This window comes from Myotis lucifugus, unplaced genomic scaffold (assembly GCF_000147115.1).
Source record: "Myotis lucifugus unplaced genomic scaffold, Myoluc2.0 scaffold_190, whole genome shotgun sequence".
NCBI lineage: Eukaryota > Metazoa > Chordata > Mammalia > Chiroptera > Vespertilionidae > Myotis > Myotis lucifugus.
Genome location: NW_005871238.1, coordinates 1,130,526 through 1,146,101, shown reverse-complemented (window position 1 = coordinate 1,146,101; position 15,576 = coordinate 1,130,526). Strand labels below are relative to the sequence as shown.

Here is a 15,576-nt window from a genome sequence, read left to right as displayed (position 1 = left end):
GAGTATAAAATATTTCAAATATCTTCACAGCCCCCTGAGTCCCTAGGTACCAGTGTTCCCAGACAGGGGAGCTGGCCCTAAGCAGGTCTGCCCAGGGCCGGCCAGTTGTATGTGGGCTCTTGACTTCCTGCAGGAAACATTTCACAATATGAGCCCAGTGGTTGAGCGTACGTTTATTAAAGCTGGGGACAGTGAGACAAGGAAGGGCCCAACCTAGAAGAAGCAACAGGAGAGACCTCGGTGGGGCCGCTCTAGCTCACTGGGAAGCCAGAGGAAAGGGGCGGAGACAGGGCCAGGTTAGCCCAAGACGAGCTGCTACGGCCCATTGCTCCCCTGGTTGTGAGTCTTGGGGGGACCCTTAGAGTTTAGGAGATGCGCACCTGCAGGGGAAGAAGAGGGAGAAGGGAAAGGTGCCGGCATGTTCCCAGGTGGGAGACAGAGCACTTTGTTTTGAGGGTTTTTCTAAATCTCTTTCTTGCAGGCAGGGATCTTAGGGGCGGTCTCCAGGGAGGGCTTTAGCAGAATATTCATCAGTTTTCCAGGTGCGCCCTTTCAGTGTCGTGGTCTCCAAGGATTGGTCAGTGCCAAAGGGGTCATTAGTCATTGCAGCTGGTCCGGGTGTCACCCACTTGGTTTTGCTGCCTTTCTGGGCCTGGAGCTGAAATACAACTGAGGCCTAGATGTTGTCTCTAGGGAGGTGACCTTCTGGATCGGCCGTAAATTGCTCAGCCCGTGTGTTCAGCTACCTGTCTCCATTTCCACACTCTACTTGCCAAGGGATTTTCCTATCTTGCTACTAAAATACCTCAGATAGGCCTGTACATTTTCAATTTCTGAATTCCCATGATCGCAATTAGAACAGTAACTCTACTGCATCCCACAGAATTAGCAAGTATTTGTTGAATGCCTGCTATGGCTCAGCTAGTAAGTAGGCTCAGGGCTAACCGGGGCACACAGAAGATATTTGTTGGTTTGTTAGTGGATCGGCAAATTTGTATAGGAAAATAGGAATCAATAAAATTGCTAAAATAGTTCTCTCGTTTAACTTACTTGTTGAGTATTCAAACTACCAAGAATCACCAGCAAGGAGGGTCTTTTCTCTGACTTACCACCCAAAGAAGAAAAACGCTGATGTTCTATCACTTCAGACTCTCGTCTCCACACCGGGGAGAACATCAGGGGCCCCATCCTCTATGTTCTCACCTCCGGCCTGTGCCTGCAGGCCGTCTTACAGCCTGAAAGACCTCATAGACTCCCCTCTGGATCTTTCTGAGCCTCTGCACCATGAAAAAGATGTTGCGAAAAACCTACTATGAGCCAAATAGTAGAAGAGTGGGTCTATGAGAACAGGTGAGAGGATTTGGGGTCATCGGCTGTGAAAGGACTGGGAGCCAGCTGTTTCACAGTTCACACTTCCATCATGCTCATCTGTGCCCTCTGCCCTGTGTGCAGAGAGGGTTTGTATCGCCTGTCACTTTCCCAGTGAAAAGGTCTGTTTTGCATGTTCTCGTCCAGTCAATGTACTCGTTATCTTAGTCTGAGAACAGTGTTTGGAGGGGAGGGGCTAAGGCCAGGCTGCGGGAGCTGCCCTGCTGCCCCCCTCTCTGCCCTGCCAGTCCCTGGTGCTGCACTCTCCCGTGTCCTTCCAGCTCTGCCCTCCCCATGGCACTGGCACACACTCGCCAGTGTCTGGGCTCAGGGTCTGTGCGTGGGTGAGAAGGAAAGCGAGAAGAGCAAAATCTATCCATGACAACCTGAAGGTGACAATAACCACATCTCGTTGAAAATTGCCTGAGAATGAGCTACATGTTCTTGTGTGGCTATGCAAACACATGCAAATCTATTCAACCATGTGACCCTCTTAACTATGTTCTCCATCTGGATGTGGCCCCACGTGGTGAGGCCGGAAGAAAGTGGGCAACCATCGTGGTTCTGTCTAGTTCTCCCTTTCGGCTGAGAATGTGGCTAGAGAATCATCCTTCATTCTCCAGGCCACCTTTTTCATACAGCTGGGGTCTGCGGAAGGGGCTAGGACCTAGGTAGGCTCGTGGTCAATCAATACATACTGCTTTAATCCAGCTTGTTCTAATCTGGACAAGGCGGGCTTTCTGTTTCCTGTCCCCTTCCTCATCCTCAGCCCCTTCCATCTGCCTCCTGCCCAGACCACGATGTGATAAGAAGACAACACTGTCATATTGTTCTGGGGATCCCAGTAAACAGGACCCTCTCGCACCCTGAGCCTCAGCCATCAGCCCGGAAACAAGAAGGCTGAGCCCGACTCTCTTTAAGGCACCTCCCAGAGGGCCTCACCTGAAAGTCGAATCTACGATGGAAAACATAGCAACAGGGCTGTGCCGTGTGACTCACTACCAGCTGGTGCACGAGAGAAAGGAGCAAGGTTTGGAAGTCCTTCTGGAACACAGAACTGGGTTCCACTTTTAGATTCTTCTGGTTTCTAACTATTTTTACTTTGGGACAAGTTGCATCATTTCTGATTGGAAGACCTCATTTTCCCCTTTTGCTACTTAACCTCTGTCCTCCATATATGCATCAATATAAACAACAGGCATTCAAAATTCAAACTTTGTGCCAGCACTGGGCTGAGCTCTAGAAATTGAAAGGTAAGAAAGCCATAGACTCTGTTCTGAAGACACCTAGTCTAGTGGGAGTGACACACAAGGACCGAGGCTCAATAGCACAGGTGATCATTGTTCTACCAGAGATGGTTTGGGAGCACGGAACAGGTGCAGCCTGTGGGGACATGGAGGATGGCTGTAGGTCAGGGGGCACCTGAGTTTGAAAAGCAAGTTGAGGCATTGGCTCGGTGAGGAGGAGGTAGGAAACGCTTCCAGTCCCTGGAGCAGCCCCCTGCAAAGGCACAGAGGCCCAAGAGAAGAAGCTGGCTTTAGGGGAGCAGCTTGTCATGCCCTGTATCTGGAACTTCGCATAATTGGCCAGGCTGGAGGGGCAGTTAGGTGCCATGCTAAGGCTTGGCTTTACTCTAGGACAGGGGGGCCGGTGACACTTGGAGGAGTGATGTGGGTGGGTAGGACATGTGGTCAGAACCTCTCTGCTGCAGGTGGACGTGTGTTGGGAGGACCGGGCTGGAGCCTGAGAGGCCCATCCGAAGGCTAGAAAAGCTAGTCCCCCCTCGTGCCCCAGAAAAGCTGATCTGAGCAATCCCAGCCCACAACCTGCCCTGTGAACCCCAGCTGCTCCCGGGCACAGTTGCGAGGCGGTAAAGTTTATCGCTGGGCTCCCTCCATCTCTGCTCCTTTTTCATGTGGCTCATTGTTCCTCCTCAGCTGCCTGATTTTCTCCTGTTGCCCTTGACCCTCCTTTTGGGCAACATTTCCGATAAATTAACCTGTACTTAGTGTCCATTATTTAATTCCTTGCCACTCAGAGGGATTCTGGGTTAACAGAGAAACACAGGCCAGGGCAAGGTTTACCCACGAGAGAGACATTTCCAACAGCTTCCATTGGAGGACTCAGAGGAGGAGTGTGGCTGAGGAGAGACTAAACGATGAGGCCAGCCCTGCCCCATTCAGATCATGGGAGAGGTGGATCTGAGAACGTTTCTGGGGTTCAGTCTGTGGTACCAAATGCAGACAAGTCCTGGCCACTTGGAATGGGGCAACCTGGACTCTGCCTTAAAAAACACGGTGCTGCCCTAACTGGTTTGGCTCAGTGGATAGAGTGTCGGCCTGCGGACTGAAAGGTCCAAGGTTCAATTCCGGTCAAGGGCATGTACCTTGGTTGCGGGCACATCCCCAGTGGGGGGTGTGCAGGAGGCAGCTGGTCGATGTTTCTCTCTCATTGATGTTTCTAACTCTCTATCCCTCTCCTTTCCTCTCTGTAAAAAAATCAAGAAAATATATTTTTTTAAAAGTATTAAAAAACACAGTGCTTGCACACGGGGTCTAGACGAGGGGACCATGTGTGGCTATGCACACGTGCCTGCCCAGGGCCTGTGAGTGCACAGGGTGAGCCCGTGTGTGGTCTGTCCACCACCTCGAGGGAGTGACACTTTGCCATCCTGTGACTTGTGACCAGCTCCTTGGCACCCACCGGATACTCGGTCGCTTCTGATCCTGCCCTCACCTCACATCTGACTTACCGACACCCCTGCAGTCACCTTCATAGAGGTCACCCCGAGCAAGAGAAGAAGGAAAGGTAGATGGGCTGGGTTCCCATTGCCCACAGCTTGCAGGCCTCTGCCTTTTGGGGGAATGTTTGAGGAAATTCTACACTTTGGGGGCAGAGAGAGCCTGGCAGCAAAGAGAGAGATGTTTTCGTTTTCTCACTTGGTCTGAAGCATGGGGACCAGGTGTGTGCAGGGCCTGCTCCTGGTGCTGGTAACCCCTGCATTCTGAAGTGGAGTCTGGCGGGTGGGGAGACTGGAGAAGGGGGAGTTCGGGGAGCCAGGGCCTCTCCTGTGCTGGGGGCCAGGGAAGGGGTGGGGCTCTGGGTAAAAACAGAGCTCCCCTGAATATGCAACAAAGTGTGCAGTGCAGACTCTGTGTGCAAACACATCCCCTGCCGTCTTGTTCAAGTGCAGACTCTGATTCCATAGCAGGTCTTCCTGAGAGTCTGTATTGTCTACAAGCTCCCAGGTCATACCATTATTGTCACCCATAGCCCACACTTCGAGTGGCAAGGCTGTAGAATATGTGGCATTAGTCTACAGGGTGTCCCCAAAAACATGTATGCGCACTTTAACAGCTGATAGCTCCATTGATGTTTCTGTTAGGTTTAATCGAGCAATTGAATCAATACCCCTCCCCCGGGAACCAGCTTTTCAGGCCATTTCACTATGGACATTCCCTTTGCTGCGACCACATTCCATGATCTCCCCACCAGGTATGCACAAAGAAGTCTCCGCCCAGAAAAAAGCCCGCCAAAAGTCCTTTAAAAGGTGCTGACTCCGTCCCTGGGGGTTGGAGCCATCCAGGCTCAGCCACCTGGTGTGCGGATGACAGAATAAATTCGTGATTCCTCACCACTCTGGCCTCGTGCGTTCCTCCTTCGGCGACCTAACAGTTTCTTTCTTTTCAGCCAGACTAAGCTTTAAACAAAGGAAACTCATCCTAAAATGATACTGGAAGTTTGAAAACACAGTTTAAGTACAAACACTGCCTTTATAATTATTCAAAATGTGAATACAAAAAAACAACAACAACAAACAAACCAAAGTGTGTATACATTTTTGTGGGGTTTTTTGAGACACAGGGTGTGCCCCCAAAAATGTATTCACACTTTTACAGCTGATAATTCATTTAATTTCCATGTCTCTTCAGGTTTAACTGATTTGAAATAGTGGGTGAAGTCAGACTAAGCTTTAACCAAGGAAAATTTATCCACTAGACTTTTTTGGAGGGATACACAAAAGATAAAGTTTACGGTACAAACCTGGCAACAGCTGACAAATTGAGGCACACAGATACCGAATGAAATGATTCCTGATGTTTGCGATTCCATTGCTTCATGTTATTAGCAGTACCTGGACCAGAACGGTCATCAGTTTGAAAACAGGCATTGACAAAAGTAATTACTCATTTCTGTACATTCTTTTACATTTTGAAAATGAACTGTATGTTAATAAACATTGGCTAAGATCATTCAAAGTGCGTATACATTTTGGGGGGACACCCTATATTTCCAAAGAGTTGGGGGAAGCTCAGGGGCTGCTGAGCAGATCAGTTCTCCCCACTCTTCTACCTTCCCGCGAAGAGCATCCAGAAGATGCTATGTTCCCAGGGACAGAAATCACTTGAGAGGATGTGTGTGAAGAGCTGAATGTGGTCTTTGCAGGGTCCCCGGAGCAAGGTAGGTGTAATAAATGGCACTGCTTTTTGGCAGGCGAAGAACATTTTATGCTCTGCCCTAAATAATACCGGAGCAAAAAAGTAATGCAGCAAAAGCCAGCCCAAATGCTCGAAAAATGCCTGCCAACAGCCCCCATCGTCACCATTCCCGTCACCCCCACTGATGGGCTGCTCTTTTAAAAGAATACCTTCTGGGAACTTCCTACCAAGCCCTCCGGGGCAGGCTCTGTTAGCCCTTTGGCCACTAAGCCACGGGGAGACCCAAGGACAGAGGTGGGAGGGTAACTCTCAGCACTCCCGCGCCTTCTGGGACGTCATCGCCTTTGTGAGAACTCACATTTAGGTGGAATGGCCCGGGAGGCAATGGAGACTTTCCAACTGCCTGCAGGGCACACTCTTCTTGAAGATTAATTGCAGTGTATTTCCTCCCAGCTGTAACTCATTTTACAGCTTCCACATCTGCTGGCTCATTTAGTCTTTATGTCAGGTCTGTGAGGAGGCAGGACAGGTATCCTTACCTGCCTTTCCCAAGTGGGAAAATGAACGCTCAGAGAGTTGGTAGGTGGCTGCAGCTCAAAGGCCAATGCCCATGCCCAACTCAACCCCCGGTGTTCCCTTCAAACACACAGGGAACAGAAATGACCCTCGGAATCCCTGACCAATGGCTGGGTATCCTGGGAGTTGTCTACTTTGGTGTGTAAAAATGTTATTTAAATTAAGATCACCCAAGACCTGGCAACAAGGGGCAGGGCGTTGTTGGTGAGCAATCCCTTCGTTCTAAAGCTGCTATTTATTAACATTAATTCTGGTTAAGAACTTTCTAAAATATGTATTTAGGCTTCTCTGCTTTCTTTTCAGAGGACACCAGTGTCCTCATAGAGCCAATAGCATCAAATGATTCTCCTGCCAAACCCAGGTCTGGAGAGAAGTGGAGCTGAAGTGACAGCTTCTGACCACTAGAGGGACCCCAGGCCCCAGCTACAATTTTTCTGCAGCAACTGGTGCTGGGAATGGTACCCATCTCTTGGAAAAATTTAGGTCAGATGTATATCTGGCAAAGAATCTCTTCATTGTTTAGCAAACCAGGTCCATAAGAGACCAAAGTGTCTCAGCTCGGAACCAAAGAACTTTAATTTTAGGATCCAAGCAAAGAGATTAAAATCATCATAAGTAGGACCAGACACCAGAATCAAAGAATATGCATTTTAGTTTAGCTCTCTCTAACATGTTATCATAGAGTTTGCAGAGTCTTCTAGTCCCAAATATTCTGATTCAGAATAGCTTTTTTTGTTTTTAATCCTCACCCGAGGATCAATTTTTACATGTTGATTTTAGGGAGAGAGAGAGAGAAAAGGAGAGGTAGAGAAAGAAACGTTGATCGGTTGCCTCCCATATGCACCCCAACTGGGAATCGAACCCACAACCTGGGTATGTGCCCTGACCTGAAATTGAACTGGCGACCTTTCAGTGTATGGGAGGAGACCAACCAACTGAGCCACACTAACCAGGGCCTGATTCTGAATATCTTACACTGAGTCAAAAGAACTATTGAAAATTTCTCCTCAGGCACACTGCCAATTTGGGGGAAAGCTGTTGGATTGGTTCTGGCTGTGTCCCTCCCATGCATGGGGTGGTGCTCTACTCTGTTTTGATATCGGTGACTGTCCAGCCTCCGGCTGAGACCTTCTGAAATTGTGAACTCAGAACTCAGCTTTCTCTTCTGTGGCACCAGTTCTTTTCTCTTATAACTGCATTTGTAATTGATGTGTTTGCTCAGTGTCTAATGCCTGCCTCTCGTCTGTAAACTGCACAAGAGTCGGGCCTCACCTCATACGCTCACCACTGGAGAACAAGAACACTGAGCAGAGTGGAGAACAGTACGTGGGGAGTGTCTGGGTATATGCATGAACACGAGTGCCACAGCCCCTCCCTGTCAGCTGTAATCTAATTGTGAAAAGCCTTTCCTCGCACGTAGTCAAAATCCATCTCTGTGATTTCTTCCCGTCCAATGTGTCTGGTTGTAAAGCTACAACTACCTACACGTGTAATGCTCATTCCACAGGGCAACCGCTCAGCTATATGAAGACAGCTATCTATTTTCTATGTTCTCCCAGCATCAGCAGCGTCCCATTCCCTCTCATGCCTGCTCCTCAGCCCCTCCTTAGAGCAATACCGTGGCCTCTGGACTGTCTGCATATTGGCCACGCTCCGGTTAAAAGTGATAATTTGTTAATGTCACTTTCAACATGTGGTAACCAGAGCTGCGCTCTCGGTTCCAAAAATGGCCTGTCCAGGGCGAAAGTGAGTGATGTAGTCCCCCCTTCTCCCCTCCCCCAACTTTCCCGTCCTGTACTAGTACACTGTGTCTCTTAATGCACTTTGAGTCTGATTCGCTTTTTGGCCACCACACATGCTATTGAATCATCTTTAGCCCGTGGCCAAAAAAGAAACCTCTGTCTTCTTTTTTCATGAGAACTTCTGTTGAGTCAGGCTTCTTCCATCTTGCTTTTGCCTTGCAATAAATTTTAATTTTTTGCGTTAAACATTAAATGTTATTTAATTTCTGCATTTTTTGCTATCTTGGTGAACTTCCTGCCCGTTGGCTCCTTTCACATTCCCAGCGCTTTCCAACGATGTGGCATGAGCAACCCACTCTGGGCCTTGAAGGAGTGGATGTGAAGGAGGAGAAATAGGTTCATATTCTTGGAAGCTTTCAGGCTGATAACAGAGTTCACTTCTCCCTTCCTGCTTTCTCGGGCCACAGACAGAAAAGGGCCAACTAATTTGTAAAGGTTCATTTTCCAATACCCCGCGCCCCTGGCTTCTCCTCTGGGTAATCAGCCTCATTGCCCTGGCTTCCAGAACCCACCCACCCACCTATAAGAATGTCTGAGAACATTCCAGCATGTGCCAGTGCTGCAGGGCCACCACCTACAAGGGGCTCTGCGCTATGCTAAGGGTCTTTGCTGTGTGGTCGAGGCCTGGGCTGGGAAGTCAGGTGACTGAGGGCTGGTGGGTTTTCTGTGGGCCCTGGGATCCAGGTGTGTTCAGGGTTACTAAGGAGAGGGCCGGGAAATCCCGAGAACCAAGGAAGAATGCTGACAGGTACCTCTCACTCACAGTGTCTTGAACTTCGTAGGCACTCCGAACATTCATTAAATGAAATGAGCTCTAAACCCCAAGTGCCTTAGAGGGTTACCCAGAACTACATACAGAAAGGAAATTGCAGGAAGGCGGGAGGTGGAGAAGGGGGCAGGGTGCCAAGCTAGAACTGAGGAGAAGGGAGAAGTGATAAGGAAAAAGAAACATCAACCCTGGAGATGACAATGACTTTCAGGCCCTGGGAGGGTGTGGGCTTTCTCTGGCTGAGCGTGATAAGATCTAGGAAGGTGGCCAGACACCAATGTTGGTTCTGAGCCAATGGCTGACTGTCTGCTGGAACTCGAGGGCAGTCTCTTTTCCTCAGGTTAGATGAAAACCACAGCCCTTCTCAGCTCCACCCCCCCACCCCCAACCCCCACCCCCGCTCCTACTGTCCAAAGCCCATGGTGTCCGGAAGCTCCTCCAATGTGTGGGTCAAGAAATGCGACAAAGTCCTCCCGTGCCAGCCGGCCAAAAGTGGACACACAGAGCAGGTGCACACAGCAGAGGTTGTGTACGAACAATCCTTCAGTCTCGTTGGTCCCCAAATGATTGGCTGGCCTGGGGTGGGGGCACCCCAGAGGCCTGGGGAGAGAGCGCTGTTGGGGGCAGTGATTCTGCACTGATTCTTTGCCTGGTTGTTCCTCTTCCCCATGAGACTTTCAACCATCTAGGGTGGAGCAACATGTGTGATTCCTACAAAATTAATTAATTCCCATACTCAGCACGTTTCCTGAACTCTCACTATGCTCCAGTCACTAAACAAGTTCTTGCACCCTTACACTTGTTTTCCAGTGGAGGGAGGAGGTGGTAGATGAGCAACAAACTGGTAAGCAAGCAAATGAAGCACAAACAGAATTTCAGGGTGCGATAAAGGCCACACTGACGACGTCCCCGGTGTGTTGGTGAAGAATCATGGGGAAGTCGGGGCTACACCCCATTGGGTGTCAGGGAAGTCACTTTTTTTTTATTGATTTCAGAAAGGAAGGGAAAGGGAGAGAGAGAGAGAATCATTGATCAGCTGCCTCCTGCACGGCCCCCGCTGGGGATAGAGCCTGCAACCCGGGCATGTGCCCTTGACCGGAATCGAACCCGGGACCCTTCAGTCCGCAGGCTGATGTTCTATCCACTGAGCCAAACCGGCTAGGGCAGGGAAGGTCACTTTTGAAGAAGGTGATTTGCACTGAGATCCCAAGAAGGGCGGCACTGTAAATAACACAGGAATGAGCATTCCACATAGACGAGATGTCCAGTGCCAAGACTCTTAGAAGGGAAACAGGCTTTGCCCATTCAAAGAACAGACTGTTCTTCAGGCCCCTGGGCCTCTCAAGCTTGGTGAGCAAAGGGGAGACCAAGTCCTAGAGGCAGCGTAAAAGCCCGAGGCTAACTCTGAGCACAGTAGGGAAGAACCAAATGCCAAATGTGGGGTGTAATACTGTATCTTCCTAAAGAGAGACTTCATCACTTCATCATATTTCCCAAGACCTATCATCCCTCCTCCCCCAAAGTGGATAGCACCTAATCCAGAGAACAGCTTAGGAAAACAGCACCCACAATCGCCTAGAGAAGGGAAGTGGAACTTGGGACATTATCTGTGAAGTCTTAGGGAGGAGGTGGCCTAAAGTGTCCCTAGACTGTGGGAGAAACATACACAGAAAGGTGAGGAGAAATGGGAAGCGAGGGGAAAGTTGGGGTTCTCATGCCAGAACCAAGTCCGCAAACAACTGGACAATGCATTAGAGCAGTGGTCGGCAAACTCATTAGCCAACAGAGCCAAATATCAACAGCACAACGATTGAAATTTCTTCTGAGAGTCAAATTTTTTAAACTTAAACTATATAGGTAGGTACATTGTTATTAACTTAATTAGGGTACTCCTAAGCTGGCCTTTGCTAAAAACGTCCTCAATCTGATTGAGGTACCTTCGCTGAGGTTGACCCCTTCCAACTCTCCCATCCACACTCGTCTTGTATACTTGTTTCATCTATCTCAGTGGTTGGCAAACTCATTAGTCAACAGAGCCAAATATCAACAGTACTTCTTCAAAATAGACTGGCCCAGGCCAAAAACCTACTTCTGCGCATGGGCCACGAAGTTTCAATTGCACTGTACATGCGCGCCCGCACGTGGTATTTTGTGGAAGAGCCACACGCAAGGGGCCAAAGAGCCGCATGTGGCTCTGGAGCTGCAGTTTGACCACTGCATTAGAGGTATTTGAAAATCACAAGGGCTCTTCCCTCTCGTTGATACAAATATGCCTAAAAGCGCTCCTAAATCGAAGCATGACATCAGGAGGTCTAAAACCCCCTAAGGCTCTGCCTCCAAATTCCCCAAACCCGCCTCCAAGTGCCGTTCCCCCTCTTGGAGATTCCCTCTTCCTTTCCCCGAGTAATTACAGGAAAGATAAAAGCTAACATGCCTTTCTGCGGAACTTATTTTTAAACGCCCTTCCTGCCCAAACCACAGAGACGATGTGCAGAGATGATTTAGAAGGACTTGAACTTGTTAATTAACCTAAACAGTCACATTCATCTGCAAGATGCATTGTTAATTAAAACTGCGATTCTCCGTGTGCCCAGACTGAGGGCTGCTGATGTCAGAATAATTAGATCGTCTGTAATGGTTTTCTTGCAAATCCCTGGCAATTAGAGTTGGCGATGAATTGGGTTTAAAATCCCAGTGAAGTTTTCAATTAGGATTCCTCTGAGGGTGGCTTCGGAAGGAAGGTGATGGTGAGGCCGGGAGGCTGGGGGGTGAAAGGAAAAGGGGGAGGCAAAGGGGGTGAGGACAAGCTCCTTGTTTTCCTAAATCCTCTGGGAAGGGCCTGGGCTGGGGATAAATGAACAGTGGGCACCAATGTGATCTCCAACCTTCCCTTGAAAACAAGTCTCTCCCCTTAAAGACGCAAACACAGGTCGACCGTCCTCCGGGGCCTTGTGTGCCCCCAGGAGCCTGCTGCCTGGGTTTCATCTCTCCGAGAGGATTTTTCTTTAGTCGGGAGGCCCAGTAACTCTCATACAGCTGACGTCCCTGCCAACCCTGAGATTAAAGGCTTAAGGGTTCTAAGAAAACAGGATCTGTGTTCCTGAAGGGTTGCATAAAAGATTCGGGAGAAGGCTGAAGTGTTTGCTGGCACGCAGTGGGTTAAGTGGGCTGGGCTCCAGGACGCTGAGGGATGCCTTAGAGAAGCGCTGAGGTCAGGTCCCCTTAGACTTTCCAGACTCTCTAAAGGCAGCCGAGATGATGACACGGAGCAGCCGGGCCTGAAGGGACCAGGCAAAGCAGAGAAGCAGGTCCCTGAAGGGACCAGGCAAAGCGGGCAGGGGCAGGATGGGGAGGAGGTAACTTTAGGGAGGGGATTCTAACCAGCCCTGACCTCTGAGAAGCTGAGAGGCGGCAGGCTTTCACTTCCCGTTTTCCTTTGGAGGGATGGGAGGCTCCTGAGTCACCTGGGATTCTTGCTCGTTGGACTGAGCAAGGAGGGATTTTCACCTGGAGACCTGAACCGGGTTAGACAAGACAAGGCCAGTGGTCTTCAATGAAGTTTCCCTCGCCTGGGGTTGATACTGAGCGAGTCAGCAAGTCGAAGACACCCTCACCTTCCCCGTGTCTAGGCCATTCTACCCCGTGGGAGGGAGTTGGGCAATGTCTGTAGGACTGAGCGGGTGGTCACAGGTTGGAGGGGCAACTATGAGAGAAAGCTGAAAAGGAAATAAGAGAAAAAGAAAACACTGGAGCACACTCAGGAACGGTGTTAACGTCATTCAGGTTTGCAAGTTTTCTTCTTCACTTCCTGTCCCTTCCTTTCTCTTTCCGAATGTCTCCTGCATCTCCATCCGTCCCTACCTCCCACCTTTCCACTTAGCATGCACCCAGCAGCTGCTAACCTAGTAGCCACTAAGAGACAGGAGGTGGGGGGCTTTGGAGTGTTTGTCACCGCCCCCACCCAGGAAACTTCCCAGGGCCTCTCACGTTGTCCGTCTAGGATGCTCTAGCTCCTCTCTGCCTCTCCTGCCCGGAGTCAGGCAGTTGGTGTGGGGCAGGAGCCCGGTATAGCTCACCTTTGAAAAATGGAAAGACCACGTTTGGATTCCAATGCAAGGCACCCTCTCAAGTTTCCCCAGCTTTTAACTGAGTGAAAGAGAGGAAGAGAGAGAGAGAGAGAGAGAGAGAGAGAGAGAGAGAGAGAGAGAGAGATCTTGGGCAGAGGGTGAATTTTTAGTGGCAGTATAAGTCGTTCCCCTTATGTGGAGGGCCTCTTTCATTGCTCTTCCAATCATCACCTGAATGTGGCTGAGTCAGGGTGGAGAAAAAGCCTCCAGGACCAAGCTTAGCAGCCAGAAAATCAGGGGGACATTTAAGGAAGAGGTACCCAGGGCACAGGGACAGTGTGACAGATGGAAGAAAAGCTTTGTGTGGGGAGAAAAGCCTATTCCAAGAGCTGGGGTTTGAAAGAGGAGTTTGGGGCATTCTAAGCAGAAATGAATCAGGTCAGGCTCCTAACCCTTTAAGTTCCTCATGTTGCACCACTTCTTGATTCTTAGTTCCCTGCACACAACCTCTACAGAAAAGATGAGGCACAGAAACTGGGGTAAAGAAAACATATGTGTAGGAAGTGTGTCATAATTCCCGATTCCATGTCCTGAGAACAGGGATGGAGAGCAGAATGAAGTGGGGGGGGGGGCGCTGAGGTAGGTGAGAACACACACACACACACACACACACATACACACACACGGGTGTGTGCAATTCACACACTAACGGGAGGTAAGCAGACATGTCAACATAGTATTATATGTATGCATCTAACATGGATGTGAGTTTTAACAGATTGAGACAGGCAGGCGTACATGCTCACACACATGAGGATGAAGGTCATGCTGAGGAATCAACCTCACAAGAATGACTTCTAGGTAGTGGCTTCTAGAATTATCTTGATATGTTCCCTGGACTCTGTGAGGTTCCAGGAAGCTCCTCACCACCTTTCCCACCGCCACTCTGATCTCTAAACAAAGCCAACAGGTGTCAGGGAAACAAAAGGCACAGAGGACGACAGAACAGGCCAGCTGGGGAGGGGGAGTCGGGCTGTGGGCTCATCTCTGCTTTGCTTTCTCCAGTTTCTATTTGTCCTTCATGTGCTCTCTGTAGCAGTTTCTCTTCTTTCCTGACCTGCTACGCCATCTCTTCTGGTGTTTCAGGTTTAGCTGCTCCCCTCCTATTCCGGTCCCCTTTCTCTCCCCCCTGGGAAGAGATGGCGGTGACCTCCCACCTGGAGAAAACACCTGTGCGCCCTGAGGATGTTTGTACATCACCCACTTACTCCCCAAGCCAGGCAGAGCAGCAGCAGCCAGCAGGGCAATCTGGCGTGAAATCCATCTATCTCTGTCTCTCTCTCTATTTTCCTTCCTCTCCTCGACGTCTCCAGACAAAGTAAGAGACCACCAGCTTCATAAAAGCAGCACAGACTTTTAATTCAGGTTGGCAGGTAGGAAGGGAGCTAAGATTTTCTTCCCAGGGCGTCCGGAGGAGAGGACTGTCTTGCTGGGAGGGCCAAGGAGGGCACGGCCCTGCGAGTCGCCCGGTGGCAGAACAAGGCCAGGAGCAGGGGCACGGCCGCGCAGTGCAGGATCGCCAGCGCTTCCGCCAGGTGCAGCAGCAGGTCCAGCGCCTGCTGGGTCGGACAGGATGACAGCACCAAGAACCTGGACCTCACTAGGAAGTCCAATCCCCACAGCACTCCGTGAGGCCACCAGAAAATGAACCAGAGCCACAGCACGTCAACCCAGGGACACGGCCCCCTGCCCAAGGCCCTTTGCACCCCCTTGGCTCCCAATAAACCCAGTGGCAACAAGTCAAAGATGGCTAAACAGTTGGCAGCGTGCAGAAACTTCAAAATGCCCTGGCTGGGTGACAAGAAGCAGAATCCATTGGAGGTGTCACTGGCCAGGGTGATGGGCAGCGCCAGGAGGATGGCCAGTCCCCAAAGGCCCACCATGAGCCCCAGGATGAGGCGTGGGACCGGGCCTGCACCCAGTTTGGGACCCAGGCAGGCGTGGCAGCCTATCAGCAGAGCTTGGGCATAGGCGGAGCCATACCAGACAAAGTGGGCCAGGTGGCACACGTAGGTGTTGTGGGCACCGCGGAGCCCTGGTGCCAGGACGGGCACCACGATGCTGCAGAGGGCGCTGCCCACGGCTAACTGTGTGAGGAGCAGCTGCTGGCCAGGACAGAGCTGCCGGTGAAAGAGGGGTCTGAGCAGAGCGAAGAGGACAGCCGCACTGGTCAGGATGCCCAGGACGCTGGCGAGGACGTAGAAAGGCAGTGAGGACTCGTCCAGCAGGTTGCAGGAGCGGCAGGGGGCAGCTGCGTCCATTCCAGAGTAGTCATAGGTCTCAGTATAATTCAACTCATCGAAGTCAAAGGAAAAGCTGCTCGAACTGTTGTCAGTGGAGGAGTCCACCTGGAAGGTCCCCGGGAGGAACAAATCACACTTCTAAGTTACCCCCGCTGGTCTTCTGGGGAATGAAAAGGCGAGGGGAAGGGAGGGAAGACAGGAAGGGGAAGCCAGGGGTGGAGAACCACGGGGCCTGGAGTGGGGGAATGCAGT

The 15,576-nt window shown here is 50.5% G+C and overlaps 1 protein-coding gene across 1 annotated transcript in view; it reads right to left on the bottom strand.

Annotated features, from left to right (window-relative positions):
* Positions 1 to 14,415: 14,415 nt before the first annotated feature.
* The window catches only part of ACKR1 (atypical chemokine receptor 1 (Duffy blood group)), a 1,634-nt gene continuing 473 nt past the window's right edge, over positions 14,416 to 15,576 (bottom strand). The window contains exon 2 of the mRNA XM_023760696.1: positions 14,416 to 15,462. Coding sequence (XP_023616464.1) covers positions 14,467 to 15,462 — 996 coding nt within the window. The 3' untranslated portion in view covers positions 14,416 to 14,466. The remainder of the gene's footprint in view (positions 15,463 to 15,576) is intronic.